The sequence below is a fragment of the Arabidopsis lyrata genome, assembly GCF_000004255.2.
Source record: "Arabidopsis lyrata subsp. lyrata unplaced genomic scaffold ARALYscaffold_4, whole genome shotgun sequence".
NCBI lineage: Eukaryota > Viridiplantae > Streptophyta > Magnoliopsida > Brassicales > Brassicaceae > Arabidopsis > Arabidopsis lyrata.
In genome coordinates, this window is record NW_003302552.1 from 3,770,830 (window position 1) to 3,796,454 (window position 25,625).

At 38.0% G+C, this 25,625-nt stretch overlaps 2 protein-coding genes across 2 annotated transcripts; both read left to right on the forward strand.

The window, feature by feature from the left end:
* Positions 1-5,095: 5,095 nt before the first annotated feature.
* LOC110229065 lies at positions 5,096-7,028 on the forward strand. Its single transcript, XM_021027877.1, has 4 exons — positions 5,096-5,216; positions 5,587-6,033; positions 6,123-6,250; positions 6,342-7,028. Exons 1-4 carry the CDS (start codon positions 5,096-5,098, stop codon positions 7,026-7,028), a joined length of 1,383 nt encoding a protein of 460 aa, XP_020883536.1.
* Positions 7,029-16,726: 9,698 nt separating this feature from the next.
* Positions 16,727-18,074, forward strand: LOC110229067. The gene is made up of 3 exons (XM_021027879.1): positions 16,727-17,081; positions 17,171-17,298; positions 17,388-18,074. Exons 1-3 carry the CDS (start codon positions 16,727-16,729, stop codon positions 18,072-18,074), a joined length of 1,170 nt encoding a protein of 389 aa, XP_020883538.1.
* Positions 18,075-25,625: the final 7,551 nt, after the last annotated feature.

The window sequence follows — 25,625 nt, forward strand, 5'->3', positions numbered from 1 at the left end:
GTCAGAATTTTGAAGTTATAAAAAATAATTATTTTACTAAACTTTTGTTTCCTAATTAAAAAAACAAAGATTTTGTAGTCAAGTGGTAATTAAAATCATTACTCTATAAACTGAAAAAATTATCCAAGAAATATTATTGGTAGCAATAATCTTTTGCTTGCACCGATTATCTTTTGTGGATCTGATCACATGCATATATAACCAAGAATTTCTAATACACCTCAAACTTATAAACTGAAAAATCAGAAATAAACAAGATAATCAAAACATATAATGGTGGTCACGGAAATAATTCAGTACCAACTACAATTGCATCGAGATTCGAGCTCTTAGAGACAAATTTGATTTAATTAAAGTAATAACTAATAAGAGATAGTTTATTATGTTTTCTCACCTGCAACGTGAAACTTCTTGTCGTATGTCTATTATCATATGTAGTGGACATTTTTCAGTTTACATGGTTTATGAATTATGACAATACATGTTTTCAACGCATTACATGTGGTTCAACTATAAGGACAAATATTCAACGAATTGACAACTATCTTTACAGATTTTTACTAGAAAAATTTACTGAGATGTTATAGAAAAATATGTTTATTATTAGAATATCATATATCTTTTAAAAATTACTCATATATTTTGAGCATTTGTGTAATTACAATTAACACCCTCCTTTTTTTTTTTTTTTTTTTTTTTTTGTCAACAGCTTTATTGTATTGGCTCAAATTAGCCAATATGTAGGAATATTGTTTACATAAGTAGAAAGTTGCGGTAAGGTACGAACATTTCATTAGTTTACATAATTAACACCCTTCATTAGTTTTTTTTAAATTAATAATTTTTAATTCGTTTTTAAATAAAAATAATAAATAAAATTTTGATTATCCATGTCATTAATCCACATCACCAATCTCACACTCCTCAAACTCACGTTATTTCTCCTCTTCTCTTTTTTTTGTTTCCAAATCCAATAAAAGTTTTTAGATCTAATAATCTGCAACTAACTTGGGTACAACATTGACAGAGATCTTCAAATTGCAGGATTGGGCTGGATCTTCCTAGACCTCACAGCCACAACGCTTGCCATAGGGTCCCAAATCAAAAGCTTCGTCAGATCTACTCGCAACCTCGCTCACGAAAAAAGTCATCAAAAATCAAAACCCAAATCAAAGAGATCTATGAAATTTTACATGATTCGTTACAGGTTTGAGTTGAAATCAAGAATAGCTACTCTTTTACTTTGATTTTACATGTCTCTCGTTTAATCTTCCTCTCAATCGATCTATTTGGAGACATTTCTTCTTCTATCTATGTTTTGATTCATACGGTTTAGTCTTCCTCCTATGTATCCCTCAAACATATTTTTACGAATCTTAATTTGATTGTTGTTATTTGACCAATAAATTTCATATTGTCTTCTCCAAAAAAATGTTGCTTTCCGATCTGTATTATAAATCAGCCGTAAAGTGATGTAACTCAGCCGTAACATATAATTTACACAACCTTTCGTCTTCCCTGAATGATAACTCAACCGTGACATGTAATTTACCGAACCTTTCGTCTTCCCTGAAGCATATAACTCAGCCGTAACATATAATTTACACCCATCTTTCGTCTTCCCTGGAGAATATAACTCAGCCGTGACATGTAAATTTAGTAATTTACCGAACCTTTCGTCTTCCCTGGAACATATAACTCAGCCGTGACATGTAAATTGACCGAAATTTTCGTCTTCCCTTAAGCATATAACTCAGCCGTGACATGTAAATTTGCCGCGAAACAATAAGAGACGCAACATTTCGTCTAACTTTATCATCGAGCACCACCTTCACAAGTTTTTCGTGCGTTGTTTCCGCATCTATCTGCACAACTCTACACCCTCTTTCATCGGTGTTAAATACGTATTTGTGTTTCTATACCCAATTACCGGAACCGGATCAACCATATCGGGAGAAGGATGAAAGAAATTGAAGAAGAATGAGGAAGACGATGAGGAATTGGAAGTTCCGGTGATGTGAAAAACTCAGGTGAAGAAGACGAGTTGAAAAAATTTGGCCCTATTTTTTTGTCCTTTGATGATGATGACATGGAATGATGACATGGAATGTTGCATCCACGTCATTTTTAATTGATGAAGTGGCAAGTAAGCCACCAAACGAAAATGTAAATCAGCTTAATTAAACCAGCCATCAAACAAAACTTTAACTCGGTCGCAACATGAATACTATTACAGTAATTAAAAAACGAAAAAACGGCAGCCAAATTCAGCCGTTTACTGTCGTAACTCAACCAAAAATATATAACTCAGCCGTGTCGTTTAATAAGTCGGCCGTCATTGCATGCTATTCTAGTAATTAATCTTTCGCTACTAAGTCAGCCGTAATAAGGCCGAGTTTTCCGTTAATCCAGCTCATTACGGCTGATTTATGACACTCGAACATAAATCAGCCGTAACATCATCCCATAACTAAGCCGTCTTTGATAACTCAGCCAGCCGGAGAAAGTTATGTCAGCCGTGTCGAAGCAATAACTCAGCCAAAAATTTAACAAATCAACCATCGGGTGAAAACTCAGCCGTAACTTAGGTTGGGTTATGCTCGAAAGTCAGTCATTTTATCATGACTCAGACAGATTTCAGTAAGTCAGCCGTAACTCCAGGCTGGGTTATACTCGTAAGTCAGCCGTTTGCTCATAACTCAACCATTTTTCTTAAATCAGCCGCAACATACCGTAACTCAGCCGTCACTGCCAATATATCGCTTGACGGCTGAGTTCATTAATACACGTCAGCGATTTCTGACGTGGCGACGCGGCTTTGCTGACGTGGTAGTGGTATTCTTTGTAATTATGTTTTTTCCTGTAACGTTTAACAGGGGCACGCTGGGTATAAAAATATACCCGAAATATGATAGTAATAAAAAAAATATTTGTATGTTTCTGGTAATTTCATATAAAATGTATAACATCTGAGTAAATCTCCCTTTTTACTATTGAAATTAGGAAATTTACCTCCTTTAGATTAATATTTTTGAAAAAGATACCTAATGTTTAATTTATTTTTGATAACTATTTTTTGGTTTTAAAATGACACTTTTGTCCTAATGAAAAGTTTAAAATTATATATTTGTCAGTAATTGAAAATCATAAAATTTGCATATATATATAATAACAAGGAGGCTCAATTATTAAAGATTTCAAGGCTTGTACATTATGGATGGAGTTCGATTGTCAAGATATACATTTTTTTGTAAATAGATTAATGATACAAAGGCTATCGGAAGTCCAGTACCGTGAATAATTCGTTGTGGTCTTGTGTGTTGTAAGAAGAGCATGTCCATCATGGGATGCCATTCATACATGATCGTCTGCTGTGGAATCAAGTGTTGCGGAGAGAGATGCATATATCAAAGAATCATTATTCGTGAGAGCTGCTCATCATATCACATATGATACATGTAACATCCCGGTTGTAGGAATATGGTGGTGCATGCGGAAAGGTTTAAAAGAATTGATTTGGCCACGGGCACCTATATCATCAAAGTGCACTTATCTTTTCGTTCAACTGTCTTGAGAAAACTCCACAGTTAAGCGTTCTTGAGCTAGAACAATTTCTGGATAGGTGACTTTCCGGAAAGTGATTTTCGGAACTATGTGAGTGAGAACAAAACCTAGGAAAAGATCATGTGGTTGTTTGTATGGTTAGTAAACAAATCTTTGAAGCCTCTCGGACATAGCGGACCAACCATCGGATAGGAATAGAGCCCATGTGTGGATGTAGGATTCACACTCGATTGTCTTTAAGTATTTTTGTGGAGAAAAACTCTAAAATCAAGAAATGAAAATAAGGATTTGAAAAGGAAAGTAACCAAGAAACTAAATAAAGCGAAAGAGTTTAGCAAGAATAAAATAGTAAAAAGCCTTGCGAAATTGTAAAAGAAAGAGTATGTTGTATTGCTTGATAGTAAGAGATAAAAGGTTCGTTCTTCCTCAAATACATGCGTTTGAGGTTGTTTTTATAGAGAAAACATGATCAATGCGGTCATTTACTGCTCATAATCGCATTGATCTGCATTAATCATGTAGGTTAAAATTTGACCGAAACGGCTTGAATTTGAACTATCTTGGGCTTCGCGTGGATCTTCCGAACTCTTTCTTGTTGACTCCAAACTCCTGCGTCTTGACGCTGCCGCGAACCTCAAACAATATTCTCCTCGCTTCGGCCTTCTTTTATGCGAACTGTTTGTTGAATAAGAGCGAACTCCGTACTGGTAAAGATCGAGCTCTTTTGGTACACCGAATCGAACTCCCAACTGGTTAAGTCCAATAAAGTATCTAGAAATCCAAGAGGATTATTATGTAATAATGACGTGGACAGATCCAAGTGGATTCTACCGAAGATGTGTTGGATCCGACCCCAATATTTAGCCTCCCAAGTCTTGCGAGCTGAATGCTCGGCTTGGAAGACTTAAGTAAACAGTAATTAATGACTCGAGATCTTTAACATTATGGAATTTCTCCATGTTTTACGCTGTTACGCTGATCTCGGATAATCAGATGATTTGATTTCCCAGACAACCATCATCATTAATTTCTTAATTTTATATTAATACCACGGGGAAAACTGTCCCACTTCCCAATATTCTCAAGGCGGTTTTCTGCTAAATAAGGTTAAATGGAACGACGGCTTTTATAGCAGCGTACATTTACCTCTAAAAGCTTTTACCAAACCAGAAAAAGAGAAACCTCTTAGTAAGAGATGTCTTCCCCAGCCGTCTATGTTTCGGAAAACGAAGATGACAGTCAAGGAATCCCTGTTCCCTGAGGGGACGAAGTCTTCACCCAAAGGGGAGACAAATTTGGTCCGCATTTCAGGTCTCAGTCGATCTCTGGTTCCCTTGGCGCTCTTCGCCGCCTTTGTAACATCCCTCAGGAAATTGAATTCTCTCTTCCTAGACCCAACGAGTCTCCGGAAGTGATGCGAGAGGGTTACTGTTGTGCATACGAAGTCTATTTCAAAGGTTGTGGTTTGTTTTTTCCCATACCGGAAGTTCTTCTTTTATACCTCCTCCACCTAGGGATTACCTTTCCCTAAATGGCTCCCAACTTTCTTCGATACGTTCTGAGCACCCTCACTGTTTCGGCAGAAGTAGGGTTTTCCCTCTCCACCAGCGAACTCTTAGGGCTATTTCGAGCCCGTGAATCCGCAGCAGCGGGTATTTTTTCTATAAACCCTATCCTTGACTGTAATCTGATCGACGGAATGCCCTCGAATGATGGGCCTTGGAGGAAATACTAGTTCTTTTTCCGAGTCAATCCCCATTCCGTTCAAGGTCTTTCCGGTCTTTTTCTCGCCAATTGGTCGGCTAAACTTGGTTAAAAATCCAACCTTTATTACTTTCCACTGTATTATGTAAAAGAGATAGAATTATTAACCCAATACTTTGTTTCAGAGAACCAGACGATCCCCCGCCCAACCGTTGACTTCTTGTCCTTCTTTCGAATCGTTTCCGAGGGTGAAACAAATTGGAATTCCTTCACCTTCAACGCATTCATAAAGCGGGGCTCGCCATTAAAGACGCTCAGACTCACCCCCTCGATCCTCCTCCCGAGGAGAAAGACGTCTCGAGCCTGAAATCAAGGCTCTTAAGGATCAGCTATCCGAAATCAGGAGAAAGAAATGGATAGCTGCAATCTCCAGGGTTGGTAACTTCCACAAAAAGACCCTCTTGGTTGATGATGGTTCATTAGAAGCAGCCCTGTCAGCCGCGGTGGATACTCATGGAGCCGAGATCCTTAACGATCCTCCAGTTGCCACCGTAATTTGCCCTTCCGAACCAGGGCGTGAGGGAGAAATAACCTCCTCTAGCCCTCTACGTTCTGTTTCTCCCTCTTCAGAACCTTTAAACTCCGAGCTCCCTCTTCCGGGAGACAGAGTAATTTCAGAGGAAATAGATGAGCCGAGACCGGAGGCTCCCCTATCTCAAGGACTGAGTGTTAGGACTCAAAATCCTTTACCCACTTCGATTTCAGGTAAGTTTTTACTTAGAAAGCGAGCATTAGCAAAACTTGCTACAGATTGCATCTATTTTATTAATCTGCTATTCTCCTCTGCTTCGCAGGCGGAGAAGAGATTGGAGACATCTTCCGAAGTTTCCAAACCAGGGAAGGGGCGTCCCTTCCTCCTTTTTCGGTTTGGAGGCCGGAAATCCGTCAGATGTTCGCCAATCGAGCTTGCTACCTATCCCATGTTTGGATCTTTTAGATTATAACAACCTCCCTTCCTTAGGTAAAAGCTTTTTGTCTAAACGACACGTTTTTTTTTGTTTTTTACTCTGAAGGCGTTTATGGAGACTAATGGAATGATCTTCCATTATGAGAACCTTCTTCATCAAGCGAAGAGAGAGACTGCAAAGGCTAAGAAGGAGGTTGATGAACTTAGATTAGCCAACCAATCTGAGCGACTTGAGCGGGAAAAAACACTCGAGTCATCTTTTGAAAATATGAAGAAAACTCTAGCAGCTAACGAGCAACGCATCAGAATTGCGAATGCTGAAAGAGATTCTGCGAGGTCTAATGCTCTTCGCTTGGAGGCTGAGCTAGAGGAGAATACGGCTTTGTTCGAAGAAGCAAATCAAGAGATCGAGCTTTTAACTAGGAACAGGGCTCGCAATATCGTTGAAGCCGAACAAAATGCTCGAGAAGAGATGAGGGGATTCGGTAGGCAACTTATTCAATCTGTTACGAAGTTCATCAAGGACGAAGTGGTCTGGACTAAACTTCTAACAGATCGAGCCGAACTGAAGAGAAATCTAGACCTGATTAAGGAACTAGAGGCTGGAAGAGTTTCTTTCAAGAACGAGAGGAGCGAAGTTGCTGCCGAACTCGCTATGGTTGAATCCGAGTTATCCTCGGCTTCCCGTCCTACTCTCGTTCTGAAACAATTTTCTTTGGTATTTGGAGATTCCCCATCTCAATTCGAGGTAGGTGAAGGTTCTCGGCCACATGAGGGTTCTCCAGAGGTGTAGGAACGCTCTTTTTTTTTTTAAAGAATTGTTTTGTTGAGTCCATGAGGATTATTCCGTTTGACGGAAATATTTTGTTCAATTAGTGTGACTGAACACAACCATGTACATGCTCTGGCATATGATGATTATTTTAAACAAAAACGTTTGGACATGATTCTAGGTTTGTAAGTCCTAGCCCGCCAAAGAGGTTTTATGAATTGTGAGAGATGAGCTGATCAGGCTCACTTGCCTGTTTTAAAGAAAAAATCTTAATAAGTATTTTTCCTCGGTCTCTCGAAGGCGAGGATGGAGCTCGGCTTAAGTTTTTTTTTTTTTATATCGAGGGATAAGATTTATAATTCATGAGAATTTTGTCATAAATATGACCAGGCAATGGTTTTGATCGTTGCCCATGATGGCTTCGGAATCGCTGGGCCGCGTTTTAATTGGATCTGAAGCCTCCTCTAACAGGCCAGCAATATATAATTATTTTTAGAAATCTGAACCTCTTTCTCCTTCAAAAGGAATTCCAAAAGATCACCATAGTTCATTATAAGAAAAAACTTGAAAAATGCCTCTGTCTTCTTTCAGATCATGCTCAAGAATAACAACTTCAAGTGGGAACCCACTGTTTGAGTCCGAAGACGGATTCTCTCCAAAGGGAGTTATTCACCCAACGTTTTTTCATTTCCGAACAGGGAAGAAAAGGGTTAAATGTTATGACTTCCTGGAAAAGGTTCCTTTTCTAACTCTTAGTCTTCTCAGAAAACTATAACTTCCTTTCTTTCGGTTATTTGACAAAATGTTTGTTCAAACAGATTGTCGGGAGACACAAAGATTTATGTGATAAGAGACAAAGAATCGGAAAGAGGCGCCGTGCTCTTGATGAGCGCATAAAGAGGATGGAAAGAGAGATCCTTTGCCTGGAATCTGAACCGCACGAATGGGAGAGGAATTGTCTAGACATTGTGGCCATAATGCCTACTTGCCTCCGAAGATTCCTCCGCATGCTGGATAAATTTCATCGTTTATCCTTGGCGACCAGCGATGGCTCCTCTTTTGTTTCATGTTCCTCAGAGTTTCGGAGACTTCCGATGTTAAGAACTGAAGCAAAAGAGGAACCGGAGATGAAAATTGTTGATGACTTCCCCGACCCTTTTGATTTATCTTCTGACGAGGGACTATCCTCAGAAAGCTGTTCGGGATCTTCCACCTCTCTGGAGTCATTATCGGGCGAAGACTTTTAATCGAACACTTTCCGTTTTATGTTTGTAAAATGTCACTGGACTTGAAACCCTTCAACATTAATTATATTCCTCCTTTTGCTTTAAATTTGCCGATTTATTCAAATCTCATTTAATGCGTTTAATCTAGAGAATATAATTAGCAATTAACTCGATTACATTTTCAATGAAAGTCGTAATTTCATATTTGGGAAATCGTCAATTAATCTTCTTAAATGCAATCGAATAAATTTTCGAGTATATAGTGGGTGTAGTCTGTCATTGAATTTCAACAACAATTCTACAAGAATGTCTGAAGAGGGAAATTCTTCAGAGAAAACTTCTGACTCATCCAGATTGATAAGTGACGATCTTCCGGGAGCACCAGACATCGAGCTTACAAAAACGGGAAGAACTGGCGAACCGGAAGGGTCACGAATATTGAGGAAGGGAACCAGCATTCAGGTTCTGATCGTATTAATCAAGAGATTGTCAGCCCAAGATCATGTTAAGGCCGAGGAGTTTATCACCAAGGTATTTTCCATCCTAGTGATTTAACTTCTTTTTGTTATTTCTCAACGTAGCGTTTTATTTTCTTTAGCTTATCACTCGGCATGACGAGCTCGAGGATGAGAAGAAAAAGATTAGGAAACGGATAATGGAGCTAGAGAAGCGTCGCCTCGATATTTCTCGCGAGCTTCATCGCCTCGAAACCCATCCTTCCGATTGGATCGAACTAGGACTTCAGGAGTACGGAAACATGCCAGGTTGTATTATTAGCATCATTGACCTCGCAGGTCAAGGAGTAGAGCTATTCCGTAATTCAAGACCCTTCTAGATCCGGTCTTAGCTTAGCAAGAAATATTTATTTATACATTGTTCGCAACGTATTTTTATATTTATGCTCGAATATCAAATTCATAAAAACAAGATTCCATGACTGGAATAATATTTTTATTTTTATATTATAGCTGGACTCGTGTTTAGCGAGCTGCCTACGTACCCAGAATAGGATCAAGCCAAATCGTAGTTCGAATGTGTTTGCTTTAGCAATAGAACTTTTTCAAGTTGATTATGTTCCAAGGCCTTTGAACGGGATTTCCACCAAGGTCTTGTAAATGGTATACACCGTTTCGGATTTTTTCAGTGATTTGATTAGGGCCTTCCCAGTTAATACCGAGTTTTCCAGCTCCTTCTTCTTTTGTGTTATCGAACACTCGCCTTAAAACAAAGTCTCCTACATTTAAAGGTCTGTTTTTCAACTTTGAGTTATAGTATCGAGCGGTCAACTGTTGATAATTCTGAAGTCGAATAAGGGATTGTTCCAACAATATCTTCAAAGGTAGTGTTGTTTAGATCAGTACTTGTTCAAGGGCTGCGATGAATAAATCTTTTCCGAGGCAAACTTTTAAGAAATTTCTTTATAAGCTTCGGTTCTTCAATGGTTTCTCCAAGAGATGTTGAAGTGGAGGAAAGTTCTGACAGTTTTCCTACAAAAGAATCAATCGAATATGTCTCTTTCATCTTGATTCTATCAAATTCCGCCATTAAAGTTTGTAACCTAGCTTCTCTAACTCTTTCGGCTCCAACATGTCTTCCTTTTATTGCATCCCAAGTTTCTTTTACAGTGACGAGGTCTCCAACTTGTAAGATCAAGGCCTCTGGTATGGATTGGAATAACAACCCAATTGCCAAGTCGTTCTTCTCTTCGTTTTTGTTTCCCGGATCTATGGTGTCCCACACCTTGTTTACCTTGAGAGCAATTCGCATCCGCATAGCCCAAATAGTGTAATTAGAAGAGGTGAGCATCGGACACTTTATGGCTGAGGATCTGATTTCCTTTGAGGTCGGTTTCACGTCTTCTTCAGTTTGTTTCTCGTCTTCTTTTATCTCAGCCATGGTGAGTTCTTATCACGTTGTGGCTCTGATACCAAATATAGAACTTCAACAAAGAAAGAACACAAAGATTCAACAAGAATAACTCTCTTTATCGATGTTTAGAAACTAACTCAAAACTAAACAAAGCTTTTTCTCTTTTTCAAATTCTCTCTCAAAACTCATAAGGACTACCACACCTTTAGCATCTCTTATAAAGGAAACCTAAAGACCTAATCTAAATCTAACAAGGTTTAGTATTTAGATATCTCCGAAATACTTTTTGGATAACTTCCAAATCTCTCACACTATATCCTTTTATTTGTTAACTTATAACTCAAGTTAACTAACCCAAGTTAATAAACTCTTAAGCTTTTCTCAAGGTTAACTCAACAATCTTGTGGAGTGTTGTTTTAGTTTATTTGTTTTCTAACTCTTGAACTTTTATATCATTACATAGAATAATTTTTCTAACTCTTGAACTCTTAGGGGATTGGACCAAAGATTCAGATCTCTATGAATCTTAGCATTTACGACCAACTGTGTTCCTAGTTAATAGTAATACACATGAAATAAGACTATTTTTCTTTTTCTTTTTTTTTACAGCAAAAAAATAATAATCCATTTAAGCTAAAAACGGATGATTTTACTAAAAAGAAACTTAGATGAGAAAAAATAAAACATCGTGCTTGTGCTTTTTTTAGTCTTTCTTTTTTTTGTTATAATTTTGGGTTAATTTTATTCATCTTTAGAGTATAAGTTCAAAAAAAAAAAATGAGAGACTATAATATGTCATATGTATCTTGAGTGCTCATAGAATTTCCACCTAATAGCTAATTGGCCACGTAAAGGAGTATCTCGTTAAAAAACATGCATGTTTTCCCTAGTAGTTCAATCCTCGAAATATTAGTTTAAAACATTTATTAATTAAACCAATCGGTCTAACAGTTTGTTTGCATATTAAATCAGTGGTCAGAATTTTGAAGTTATAAAAAATAATTATTTTACTAAACTTTAGTTTCCTAATTAAAAAAACAAAGATTTTGTAGTCAAGTGGTAATTAAAATCATTACTCTATAAACTGAAAAAATTATCCAAGAAATATTATTGGTAGCAATAATCTTTTGCTTGCACCGATTATCTTTTGTGGATCTGATCACATGCATATATAACCAAGAATTTCTAATACACCTCAAACTTATAAACTGAAAAATCAGAAATAAACAAGATAATCAAAACATATAATGGTGGTCACGGAAATAATTCAGTACCAACTACAATTGCATCGAGATTCGAGCTCTTAGAGACAAATTTGATTTAATTAGAGTAATAACTAATAAGAGATAGTTTATTAGGTTTTCTCACCTGCAACGTGAAACTTCTTGTCGTATGTCTATTATCATATGTAGTGGACATTTTTCAGTTTACATGGTTTATGAATTATGACAATACATGTTTTCAACGCATTACATGTGGTTCAACTATAAGGACAAATATTCAACGAATTAACAACTATCTTTACAGATTTTTACTAGAAAAATTTACTCAGATGTTATAGAAAAGTATGTTTATTATTAGAATATCATATATCTTTTAAAAATTACTCATATGTTTTGAGTATTTGTGTAATTACAATTAACACCCTTCATTAGTTTTTTTTTAATTAATAATTTTTAATTCGTTTTTAAATAAAAATAATAAATAAAATTTTGATTATCCATGTCATTAATCCACATCACCAATATCACATTCCTCAAACTCACGTTATTTCTCCTCTTCTCTTTTTTTTGTTTCCAAATCCAATAAAAGTTTTTAGATCTAATAATCTGCAACTAACTTGGGTACAACATTGACAGAGATCTTCAAATTGCAGGATTGGGCTGGATCTTCCTAGACCTCACAGCCACAACGCTTGCCATAGGGTCCCAAATCAAAAGCTTCGTCAGATCTACTCGCAACCTCGCTCACGAAAAAAGTCATCAAAAATCAAAACCCAAATCAAAGAGATCTATGAAATTCTACATGATTCGTTACAGGTTTGAGTTGAAATCAAGAATAGCTACTCTTTTACTTTGATTTTACATGTCTCTCGTTTAATCTTCCTCTCAATCGATCTATTTGGAGACATTTCTTCTTCTATCTATGTTTTGATTCATACGGTTTAGTCTTCCTCCTATGTATCCCTCAAACATATTTTTACGAATCTTAATTTGATTGTTGTTATTTGACCAATAAATTTCATATTGTCTTCTCCAAAAAAATGTTGCTTTCCGATCTGTATTATAAATCAGCCGTAAAGTGATGTAACTCAGACGTAACATATAATTTACACAACCTTTCGTCTTCCCTGAATGATAACTCAACCGTGACATGTAATTTACCGAACCTTTCGTCTTCCCTGAAGCATATAACTCAGCCGTAACATATAATTTACACCCATCTTTCGTCTTCCCTGGAGAATATAACTCAGCCGTGACATGTAAATTTAGTAATTTACCGAACCTTTCGTCTTCCCTGGAACATATAACTCAGCCGTGACATGTAAATTGACCGAACTTTTCGTCTTCCCTTAAGCATATAACTCAGCCGTGACATGTAAATTTGCCGCGAAACAATAAGAGACGCAACATTTCGTCTAACTTTATCATCGAGCACCACCTTCACAAGTTTTTCGTGCGTTGTTTCCGCATCTATCTGCACAACTCTACACCCTCTTTCATCGGTGTTAAATACGTATTTGTGTTTCTATACCCAATTACCGGAACCGGATCAACCATATCGGGAGAAGGATGAAAGAAATTGAAGAAGAATGAGGAAGACGATGAGGAATTGGAAGTTCCGGTGATGTGAAAAACTCAGGTGAAGAAGACGAGTTGAAAAAATTTGGCCCTATTTTTTTGTCCTTTGATGATGATGACATGGAATGATGACATGGAATATTGCATCCACGTCATTTTTTAATTGATGAAGTGGCAAGTAAGCCACCAAACGAAAATGTAAATCAGCTTAATTAAACCAGCCATCAAACAAAACTTTAACTCGGTCGCAACATGAATACTATTACAGTAATTAAAAAACGAAAAAACGGCAGCCAAATTCAGCCGTTTACTGTCGTAACTCAACCAAAAATATATAACTCAGCCGTGTCGTTTAATAAGTCGGCCGTCATTGCATGCTATTCTAGTAATTAATCTTTCGCTACTAAGTCAGCCGTAATAAGGCCGAGTTTTCCGTTAATCCAGCTCATTACGGCTGATTTATGACACTCGAACATAAATCAACCGTAACATCATCCCATAACTAAGCCGTCTTTGATAACTCAGCCAGCCGGAGAAAGTTAAGTCAGCCGTGTCGAAGCAATAACTCAGCCAAAAATTTAACAAATCAACCATCGGGTGAAAACTCAGCCGTAACTTAGGTTGGGTTATGCTCGAAAGTCAGTCATTTTATCATAACTCAGACAGATTTCAGTAAGTCAGCCGTAACTCCAGGCTGGGTTATACTCGTAAGTCAGCCGTTTGCTCATAACTCAACCATTTTTCTTAAATCAGCCGCAACATACCGTAACTCAGCCGTCACTGCCGCTATATCGCTTGACGGCTGAGTTCATTAATACACGTCAGCGATTTTTGACGTGGCGACGCGGCTTTGCTGACGTGGTAGTGGCATTCTTTGTAATTACGTTTTTTCCTGTAAAGTTTAACAGGGGCACGCTGGGTATAAAAAATATACCCGAAATATGATAGTAATAAAAAAATATCTGTATGTTTCTGGTAATTTCATATAAAATGTATAACATCTGAGTAAATCTCCCTTTTTACTATTGAAATTAGGAAGTTTACCTCCTTTAGATTAATATTTTTGAAAAAGATACCTAATGTTTAATTTATTTTTGATAACTATTTTTTGGTTTTAAAATGACACTTTTGTCCTAATGAAAAGTTTAAAATTATATATTTGTCAGAAATTGAAAATCACAAAATTTGCATATATATATATATATATATATATATATATATAATAACAAGGAGGCTCAATTATTAAAGATTTAAAGGCTTGTACATTATGGATGGAGTTCGATTGTCAAGATATACATTTTTTTGTAAATAGATTAATCATACAAAGGCTATCGGAAGTCCAGTACCGTGAATAATTCCTTGTGGTCTTGTGTGTTGTAAGAAGAGCATGTCCATCATGGGATGCCATTCATACATGATCGTCTGCTGTGGAATCAAGTGTTGCGGAGAGAGATGCATATATCAAAGAATCATTATTCGTGAGAGCTGCTCATCATATCACATATGATACATGTAACATCCCGGTTGTAGGAATATGGTGGTGCATGCGGAAAGGTTTAAAAGAATTGATTTGGCCACGGGCACCTATATCATCAAAGTGCACTTATCTTTTCGTTCAACTGTCTTGAGAAAACTCCACAGTTAAGCGTTCTTGAGCTAGAACAAAATCTGGATAGGTGACTTTCCGGAAAGTGATTTTCGGAACTATGTGAGTGAGAACAAAACCTAGGAAAAGATCATGTGGTTGTTTGTATGGTTAGTAAACAAATCTTTGAAGCCTCTCGGACATAGCGGACCAACCATCGGATAGGAATAGAGCCCATGTATGGATGTAGGATTCACATTCGATTGTCTTTAAGTATTTTTGTGGAGAAAAACTCTAAAATCAAGAAATGAAAATAAGGATTTGAAAAGAAAAGTAACCAAGAAACTAAATAAAGCGAAAGAGTTTAGCAAGAATAAAATAGTAAAAAGCCTTGCGAAATTGTAAAAGAAAGAGTATGTTGTATTGCTTGATAGTAAGAGATAAAAGGTTCCTTCTTCCTCAAATACATGCGTTTGAGGTTGTTTTTATAGAGAAAACATGATCAATGCGGTCATTTACTGCTCATAATCGCATTGATCTGCATTAATCATGTAGGTTACAATTTGACCGAAACGGCTTGAATTTGAACTATCTTGGGCTTCGCGTGGATCTTCCGAACTCTTTCTTGTTGACTCCAAACTCTTGCGTCTTGACGCTGCCGCGAACCTCAAACAATATTCTCCTGGCTTCGGCCTTCTTTTATGCGAACTGTATGTTGAATAAGAGCGAACTTCGTACTGGTAAAGATCGAGCTCTTTTGGTACACCGAATCGAACTCCCAACTGGTTAAGTCCAATAAAGTATCTAGAAATCCAAGAGGATTATTATGTAATAATGACGTGGACAGATCCAAGTGGATTCTACCGAAGATGTGTGGGATCCGACCCCAATATTTAGCCTCCCAAGTCTTGCGAGCTGAATGCTCGGCTTGGAAGACTTAAGTAAACAGTAATTAATGACTCGAGATCTTTAACATTATGGAATTTCTCCATGTTTTAAGTTGTTACGCTGATCTCGGATAATCAGATGATTTGATTTCCCTGACAACCGTCATCATTACTTTCTTAATTTTATATTAATACCACGGGGAAAACTGTCCCACTTCCCAATATTCTCAAGGCGGTTTTCTGCTAAATAAGGTTAAATGGAACGACGGCTTTTACAGCAGCGTACATTTACCTCTAAAAGCTTTTACCAAACCAGAAAAAGAGAAACCTCTTAGTAAGAGATGTCTTCCCCAGCCGTCTATGTTTCGGAAAACGAAGATGACAGTCAAGGAATCCCTGTTCCCTGAGGGGACGAAGTCTTCACCCAAAGGGGAGACAAATTTGGTCCGCATTTCAGGTCTCAGTCGATCTCTGCTTCCCTTGGCGCTCTTCGCCGCCTTTGTAACATCCCTCAGGAAATTGAATTCTCTCTTCCTAGACCCAACGAGTCTCCGGAAGTGATGCGAGAGGGTTACTGTTGTGCATACGAAGTCTATTTCAAAGGTTGTGGTTTGTTTTTTCCCATACCGGAAGTTCTTCTTTTATACCTCCTCCACCTAGGGATTACCTTTCCCTAAATGGCTCCCAACTTTCTTCGATACGTTCTGAGCACCCTCACTGTTTCGGCAGAAGTAGGGTTTTCCCTCTCCACCAGCGAACTCTTAGGGCTATTTCGAGCCCGTGAATCCGCAGCAGCGGGTATTTTTTCTATAAACCCTATCCTTGACCGTAACCTGATCGACGGAATGACCTCGAATGATGGGCCTTGGAGGAAATACTAGTTCTTTTTTCGAGTCAATCCCCATTCTGTTCAAGGTCTTTCCGGTCTTTTTCTCGCCAATTGGTCGGCTAAACTTGGTTAAAAATCCAACCTTTATTACTTTCCACTGTATTATGTAAAAGAGATAGAATTATTAACCCAATACTTTGTTTCAGGGAACCAGACGATCCCCCGCCCAACCGTTGACTTCTTGTCCTTCTTTCGAATCGTTTCCGAGGGTGAAACAAATTGGAATTCCTTCACCCTTCAACGCATTCATAAAGCGGGGCTCGCCATTAAAGACGCTCAGACTCACCCCCTCGATCCTCCTCCCGAGGAGAAAGACGTCTCGAGCCTGAAATCAAGGCTCTTAAGGATCAGCTATCCGAAATCAGGAGAAAGAAATGGATAGCTGCAATCTCCAGGGTTGGTAACTTCCACAAGAAGACCCTCTTGGTTGATGATGGTTCATTAGAAGCAGCTCTGTCAGCCATGGTGGATACTCATGGAGCCGAGATCCTTAACGATCCTCCACTTGCCACCGCAATTTGCCCTTCCGAACCAGGGCGTGAGGGAGAAATAACCTCCTCTCCTTGTACAAAGAGGAAGGCTCCAAATTCTGATAATCTATCAAACGAGAGACTTAAAACCGTGAGATTAAGTTCTCCGCCACGAGTCTCTAGCCCTCTATGTTCTGTTTCTCCCTCTTCAGAACCTTTAAACTTCGAGCTCCCTCTTCCGGGAGACAGAGTAATTTCAGAGGAAATAGATGAGCCGAGACCGGAGGCTCCCCTATCTCAAGGATTGAGTGTTAGGACTCAAAATCCTTTACCCACTTCGATTTCAGGTAAGTTTTTACTTAGAAAGCGAGCATTAGCAAAACTTGCTACAGATTGCATCTGTTTTATTAATCTGCTATTCTCCTCTGCTTCGCAGGCGGAGAAGAGATTGGAGACATCTTCCGAAGTTTCCAAACCAGGGAAGGGGCGTCCCTTCCTCCTTTTTCGGTTTGGAAGCTGGAAATCCGTCAGATGTTCGCCAATCGAGCTTGTTACCTATCCCATGTTCGGATCTTTTAGATTATGACAACCTCCCTTCCTTAGGTAAAAGCTTTTTGTCTAAACGACATGTTTTTTTTTTTTTTACTCTGAAGGCGTTTATGGAGACTAATGGAATGATCTTCCATTATGAGAACCTTCTTCATCAAGCGAAGAGAGAGACCGCAAAGGCTAAGAAGGAGGTTGATGAACTTAGATTAGCCAACCAATCTGAGCGACTTGAGCGGGAAAAAGCACTCGAGTCATCTTTTGAAAATATGAAGAAAACTCTAGCAGCTAACGAGCAACGCATCAGAATTGCGAATGCTGAAAGAGATTCTGCGAGGTCTAATGCTCTTCTCTTGGAGGCTGAGCTAGAGGAGAATACGGCTTTGTTCGAAGAAGCAAATCAAGAGATCGAGCTTTTAACTAGGAACAGGGCTCGCAATATCGCTGAAGCCGAACAAAATGCTCGAGAAGAGATGAGGGGATTCGGTAGGCAACTTATTCAATCTGTTACAAAGTTCATCAAGGACGAAGAGGTCTGGACTAAACTTCTAACAGATCGAGCCGAACTGAAGAGCAATCTAGACCTGATTAAGGAACTAGAGGCTGGAAGAGTTTCTTTCAAGAACGAGAGGAGCGAAGTTGCTGCCGAACTCGCTATGGTTGAATCCGAGTTATCCTCGGCTTCCCGTCCTACTCTCGTTCTGAAACAATTTTCTTTGGTATTTGGAGATTCCCCATCTCAATTCGAGGTAGGTGAAGGTTCTCGGCCACATGAGGGTTCTCCAGAGGTGTAGGAACGCTCTTTTTTTTTTTTAAAGAATTGTTTTGTTGAGTCCATGAGGATTATTCCGTTTGACGGAAATATTTTGTTCAATTAGTGTGACTGAACACAACCATGTACATGCTCTGGCATATGATGATTATTTTAAACAAAAACGTTTGGACATGATTCGAGGTTTGTAAGTCCTAGCCCGCCAAAGAGGTTTTATGAATTGTGAGAGATGAGCTGATCAGGCTCACTTGCCTTTTTTAAAGAAAAAATCTTAATAAGTAATTTTCCTCGGTCTCTCGAAGGCGAGGATGGAGCTCGGCTTAAGTTTTTTTTTTTTATATCGAGGGATAAGATTTATAATTCATGAGAATTTTGTCATAAATATGACCAGGCAATGGTTTTGATCGTTGCCCATGATGGCTTCGGAATCGCTGGGCCGCGTTTTAATTGGATCTGAAGCCTCCTCTAACAGGCCAGCAATATATAATTATTTTTAGAAATCTGAACCTCTTTCTCCTTCAAAAGGAATTCCGAAAGATCACCATAGTTCATTATAAGAAAAAACTTGAAAAATGCCTCTGTCTTCTTTCAGATCATGCTCAAGAATAACAACTTCAAGTGGGAACCCACTGTTTGAGTCCGAAGACGGATTCTCTCCAAAGGGAGTTATTCACCCAACGTTTTTTCATTTCCGAACAGGGAAGAAAAGGGTTAAATGTTATGACTTCCTGGAAAAGGTTCCTTTTCTAACTCTTAGTCTTCTCAGAAAACTATAACTTCCTTTCTTTCGGTCATTTGACAAAGTGTTTGTTCAAACAGATTGTCGGGAGACACAAAGCTTTATGTGATAAGAGACAAAGAATCGGAAAGAGGCGCCGTGCTCTTGATGAGCGCATAAAGAGGATGGAAAGAGAGATCCTTTGCCTGGAATCTGAACCGCACGAATGGGAGAGGAATTGTCTAGACATTGTGGCCATAATGCCTACTTGCCTCCGAAGATTCCTCCGCATGCTGGATAAATTTCATCGTTTATCCTTGGCGACCAGCGATGGCTCCTCTTTTGTTTCATGTTCCTCAGAGTTTCGGAGACTTCCGATGTTAAGAACTGAAGCAAAAGAGGAACCGGAGATGAAAATTGTTGATGACTTCCCCGACCCTTTTGATTTATCTTCTGACGAGGGACTATCCTCAGAAAGCTGTTCGGGATCTTCCACCTCTCTGGAGTCATTATCGGGCGAAGACTTTTAATCGAACACTTTCCGTTTTATGTTTGTAAAATGTCACTGGACTTGAAACCCTTCAACATTAATTATATTCCTCCTTTTGCTTTAAATTTGCCGATTTATTCAAATCTCATTTAATGCGTTTAATCTAGAGAATATAATTAGCAATTAACTCGATTACATTTTCAATGAAAGTCGTAATTTCATATTTGGGAAATCGTCAATTAATCTTCTTAAATGCAATCGAATAAATTTTCGAGTATATAGTGGGTGTAGTCTGTCATTGAATTTCAACAACAATTCTACAAGAATGTCTGAAGAGGGAAATTCTTCAGAGAAAACTTCTGACTCATCCAGATTGATAAGTGACAATCTTCCGGGAGCACCAGACATCGAGCTTACAAAAACGGGAAGAACTGGCGAACTGGAAGGGAACCAGCATTCAGGTTCTGATCGTATTAATCAAGAGATTGTCAGCCCAAGATCATGTTAAGGCCGAGGAGTTTATCACCAAGGTATTTTCCATCCTAGTGATTTAACTTCTTTTTGTTATTTCTCAACGTAGCGTTTTATTTTCTTCAGCTTATCACTCGGCATGACGAGCTCGAGGATGAGAAGAAAAAGATTAGGAAACGGATAATGGTGCTAGAGAAGCGTCGCCTCGATATTTCTCGCGAGCTTCATCGCCTCGAAACCCATCCTTCCGATTGGATCGAACTAGGACTTCAGGAGTACGGAAACATGCCAGGTTGTATTATTAGCATCATTGACCTCGCAGGTCAAGGAGCAGAGCTATTCCGTAATTCAAGACCCTTCTAGATCCGGTCTTAGCTTAGCAAGAAATATTTATTTATACATTGTTCGCAACGTATCTTTATATTTATGCTCGAATATCAAATTTATAAAAACAAGATTCCATGACTGGAATAATATTTTTATTTTTATATTATAGCTGGACTCGTGTTTAGTGAGCTGCCTACGTACCCAGAATAGGATCAAGCCAAATCGTAGTTCGAATGTGTTTGCTTTAGCAATAGAACTTTTTCAAGTTGATTATGTTCCAAGGCCTTTGAACGGGATTTCCACCAAGGTCTTGTAAACGGTATACACCGTTTCGGATTTTTTCAGTGATTTGATAAGGGCCTTCCCAGTTAATACCGAGTTTTCCAGCTCCTTCTTCTTTTGTGTTATCGAACACTCGCCTTAAAACAAAGTCTCCTACATTTAAAGGTCTGTTTTTCAACTTTGAGTTATAGTATCGAGCGGTCAACTGTTGATAATTCTGAAGTCGAATAAGGGATTGGTCTCGCCTTTCATCGATTGTATCGAGAACATCTTCTAATAACTTAGAATTCGATTCCTCGTTAAGTGGAGCTTCGCTTCGGCTCAAACCTGGAACATTCAGCTCGGCTGGGACTACGGCTTCCATCCCATAAACTAATGAGAATGGAGTTTCACCCGTTGCTCGCCTCGGGGTTGTTCGATAAGCCCACAACACAGGTTGCAGCTCGTCATACCATCCACCTTTTCGAGCACTCAAGCGTTTTTAAAGATTGCTGAGAATAGTTTTATTGGAGGCTTCCGCTTGTCCATTTCCTTGAGGATACCTCGACGTTGAGTAGCTAAGTTTTATTCCCCAAGCGGAACAAAAATCTTCAAAATCATTTGAAATGAATTGAGGACCATTGTCCGTTACTATTTCGTAAGGAACTCCATAGCGACAAATAATGTGTTTCCACAAGAATGTCTTTACTACGGAATCTTGTATGCTTATATAAGCTTCAGCTTCAATCCATTTGGAAAAATAGTCCGTTAGAACTAATAAGTATTGGACACCTTGTGTTGAACGATGCATCGGACCGACTATATCCATTGACCACCTCATGAAAGGGTATGGAGCGGATATATGTGATAGAATTTCAGATGGCTGGTGAATAAGAGGAGCGTGCATCTGACACTTTTTACACCGTTTGGCGTAATCGATGCAGTCTGAAATCATAGTTGGCCAGAAATATCCTAACCGTTTGATTTTGAAAGCCATTGCTCGTCCCAAAGAATGACTACCACAAAGTCCTTCGTGGACCTCGCTTGTAACTATTTCAGCTTCGGGTCCGAAAATACATAAAAGATAAGCATGTCTCAATAGGGATTCCATCATCTAGTGGCAGTTCGGTTAGAAAATCAGCCAGAACTTGTGCTTTTGCGCTAGTTCTGCTTTTGTATTCTTTATCGTACTCACTGAGTTCGATAGCCCATTTCGCCAACCTACCGGACTGACTTGGCCCGTGAAGAATTGAGCGAAGCGGATGGGAAGTTAGTACTTCTATAAGATGAGATTGGAAATAAGGCCTGAGCTTCCTAGCGGATACGACCACTGCTAAAGCTAATTTCTCCATCATGGTATATCTCGTTTCTGGACTAGTTAGAGATTTACTTATGTAGAAAATCGGCTTTTGCTCACCTCGGTCCTCTCGAACTAAAACTCCACTTACAGAATGATTAAAAACCGAGATGTAAAGGTAAAGTTTTTTATCCGATTCAGGTTTTGAGAGAACCGGCGGTGTTGTCAAATAAGTTTTGAGTTGATCGAAAGCCGCTTGGCATTGATCATCCCACCGAAAATTTTTGTTTCCTTTTAAAATCTGATAAAAAGAGAGACATTTATCGGTGGATTTCGAGATGAAACAATTCAACGCAACAATTCTGCCCGTCAATCGTTGGAGGTTGTTTTTATAGAGAAAACATGATCAATGCGGTCATTTACTGCTCATAATCGCATTGATCCGCATTAATCATGTAGGTTACAATTTGACCGAAATGGCTTGAATTTGAACTATCTTGGGCTTCGCGTGGATCTTCCGAACTCTTTCTTGTTGACTCCGAACTCCTGCGTCTTCACGCTGCCGCGAACCTCGAACAATATTCTCCTCGCTTCGGCCTTCTTTTATGCGAACTGTATGTTGAATAAGAGCGAACTCCGTACTGGTAAAGATCGAGCTCTTTTGGTACACTGAATCGAACTCCCAACTGGTTAAGTCCAATAAAGTATCTAAAAATCCAAGAGGATTATTATGTAATAATGACGTGGACAGATCCAAGTGGATCCTACCGAAGATGTGTGGGATCCGACCCCAACACCATGGGCACGAGAGAGGATGTGGGTGCTCACTGGTAGGGACGGTCGGAGCGTTACAAGTGGTATCAGAGCCGAACCCAGGCGAGTGTGATGTCAAGAGAGCTCACACCATCGGGGTGAGGGTCTTGGTGTACAACGAGGATGTTGCGATCTGTTAGTGGGGGTGAATTGTTAACACCCCGATTTTATAAATATGGTGGTGCATGAAGAGAGGTTTAAAAGAATTGATTTGACCACCTATGTCACCAAAGTGCACTTGTATTTTCGGTCAACTGTCCTAAGAGAACTTCATAGTTAAGCATGCTTAATCTGGAGAAATTTCAGGATGGGTGACCTTCCGAGAAATAGTTGTCGGAACTGCGTTAGTATGGACAAAACACAGGGAAAGATCATGTGGTGATTTGTAGGGTCGGTAAACAAGTCTTTGAAACTTTTCGGACGTAGCGGATCTACCGTCGGATAAGAGTGAGACCCATGAACTCGAGAAAAAATTTTGATGCTCACTGGTAAGGACGATCGGGACGTTACAATACATGTGTTTCAATACTATCATAATATGATTAAATCAAATATATCTAATGATCTAAAAAACAACACAATTTGTTTTGCCTCTCACGGCATTTCCTATGTTGTTTTCATTAAGGTGTCCAAATTTCCAGCTTTATTTCTAAGTTTGAGATCAAATTTAATTGATGGCTCGAAGTTAAACAATCAAAGAGTGGCCAGTTGAAAGCTCAATGGTTGAAGGAGAATTGGAGGAGACAATAAGAATTCACTCCATGGTGGATTGGGCTAAGTAATCAGAGAAATAAATCAGATATATAAGTACTATCATTTGAAAAGAGTAGTTTAAAAAACAATTGGTTTAGGACTCGAAAATTCCTCTAAACAAATGGTTTGTAACTTTTACAAGCACCTTTACCAAATTCAAATCTGAACTATTATTGTATGAAAATTTTGATATTGAATTATAAAGCATAGTCGCATGCATACAACTGATACAAGCATAAAGCGTATTTTAACCCATGCTCGAGTAAAGAATGAAATTATTATCCAGGATCATAACACATTTTAGAAAATTTGGATATCCAGGCCAGATAGTAAAATCTCCAAATGGATTACATATTTTATTAATTTCGAGGTTCGGATATCCAGATCTAGATTCGAATCCGTTAAACAATTATATATACAGTAGAACCTCTATAAATTAATACTTGATAAATTAATAACAGCTATAAATTAATAAATTTTGCAGGTCCAGAGTCGCGCCAATGTAAAAATTAACTAAATTCGATAAGATATAAGATAATAATTTTTTTGAAATTCCAATATAAAAATATGGCCCCAATAATATTATAAATTAATAATCATGTAAATATATATATATATATATATATATATGTGTGTTTTCATAAAATTACCCAAAATTTACTCTAAGTTTTCACATTTTGAATCTGCATCATTTTTGTCTTAATAGTCATATAGGTTTTTCAAATACAACTATAGATATCATTATTTATAAATTTTAATTAATCTACATCGTTTATATATATAAATTCTATAATCTTTGTTATTCATTGTAAGAAAGAAAATTTGTTTTTTCTTCGAAATATTAAATGTTTAGGTCTAAAACTATAAAATTTATAACATCTAAACATTAATTTTATTTAGATCACAATGTCTTCCTCATATTTTTTAAAAAAATTTAACAATTAAAACAAAATTTTTTACATAAATTAATATTTCTTAATTTACAAAATAAATCAATATTTATTAATTTACGCTATAAATTAATAAATATTAATTTATTAATTTATAGATAAATTAATATCACTATAAATTAATAAAATATTATGGTCCTAACATAATTAATTTATAGAGGTTTTACTGTATATATATAATGAATATTACTTGGATGAATATTACTTGATTTGACAGTTTATTTTTAGGAAAATATGAGATACTAAATCAACATTACTTTCTGTCTATTTAAAAATCTTTTAAAGATACTGAAATTTTTTTTTTTTTTTTTTTTTTGTCAATAGCTTAAATTAAACGCTCAAAAGAGCCATTCCTGCGGAATGTTGTTTACATAAGTGATGTGAAGCGGTTCAGTACGAACTTGTCGAGCCAATTTATCCACTTTTACATTTGCGCTACGAGGAATTAAAGATAAAGAAAAACTTGAAAATTCTTCCCTGTCACTCTGAAAGTCCTCCAGGTACACTGAAAAAGCCGGCCATTCGGTAGGAGAAGACACCATCTTCACCAAATCTGAACAGTCTGTAAAGAAAGCTACATCTTGGTTGTCAGCACCAATCATACACTTCATCGCCCAAAGAAGGGCTTCGACTTCTGTATGTAGAGGAGATAGACTTCTACGGATGTTGGCAGCTCCCATGGTTGGCATCTCTCCATTTGATGATGTACAATACCATCCTGTTCCTGAAAAAGTATCGGTTCCTTTCCATGATCCATCTATGAAACAACGATATCCTGAATAGTTAGAATCCAGTGAGGTTTCCCTCACTCGATTTTGATTTTCATTATCGAAAAAATAATGGTTATCAGTATGAAGCTCAAATTGAGCTAACTGCCACGATTGCGCCTCTTTCTCCGCAAAGCGTAAGATCTCTAATGGATCTTTATCCACATTGTCAAAGAATTTTTCATTCCTTGCTTTCCAAATGTACCAGATTATCCATGGATAAGAAGATGAATCTACCTCTGAAGGTATTCTCCAAAATAAGTGATCCAAGTTCTCGTAAATAGAAGCCGTAGGGAAAATTCCCGGGACAGAAGGAATTTGAGAAAGAGCCCAAATTTGTCTCGCTGGATGGCATTCAAAAAGTGTATGGTTAATTGTTTCCTCTATGGCGCCACATTTAACACATCCGGTATCACAATTTATACCTCTCTTTCGCAAATTCTCTGTAACCGGTACACAACCTGATAAAATTTGCCACAGAAAATGTCGTACCTTAGGTGGACACTGCACCTTCCAAGCATATGCTTTTAAAGGTTTTATATCCGGGCCAAAAGATTTTGAACTGGCATCCAAATCCTCTATCCGAGCCGTATGGTAACCAGATTTAACTGTATATTTTCAAGATTTAGTGTAATGCCAACCAAGGGTATCCTCTTTAGTTGACGCACCCAAAGGCAAGGCACTAATCAGCGCGACATCTTCTGGATCAAAGAGCTCCCTTAAGAG

Excerpts from the sequence above, each read along its gene's own strand:
- LOC110229065 (XM_021027877.1), top strand. The coding sequence starts at position 5,096 with ATGGCTCCCAACTTTCTTCGATACGTTCTGAGCACCCTCACTGTTTCG. Across the intron at positions 6,034-6,122 it reads TTTACCCACTTCGATTTCAG|GCGGAGAAGAGATTGGAGAC; the intron begins GTAAGTTTTTAC and ends TCTGCTTCGCAG. Across the intron at positions 6,251-6,341 it reads GAGCTTGCTACCTATCCCAT|GCGTTTATGGAGACTAATGG; the intron begins GTTTGGATCTTT and ends TTTACTCTGAAG.
- LOC110229067 (XM_021027879.1), top strand. The coding sequence starts at position 16,727 with ATGGTGGATACTCATGGAGCCGAGATCCTTAACGATCCTCCACTTGCC. Across the intron at positions 17,082-17,170 it reads TTTACCCACTTCGATTTCAG|GCGGAGAAGAGATTGGAGAC; the intron begins GTAAGTTTTTAC and ends TCTGCTTCGCAG. Across the intron at positions 17,299-17,387 it reads GAGCTTGTTACCTATCCCAT|GCGTTTATGGAGACTAATGG; the intron begins GTTCGGATCTTT and ends TTTACTCTGAAG.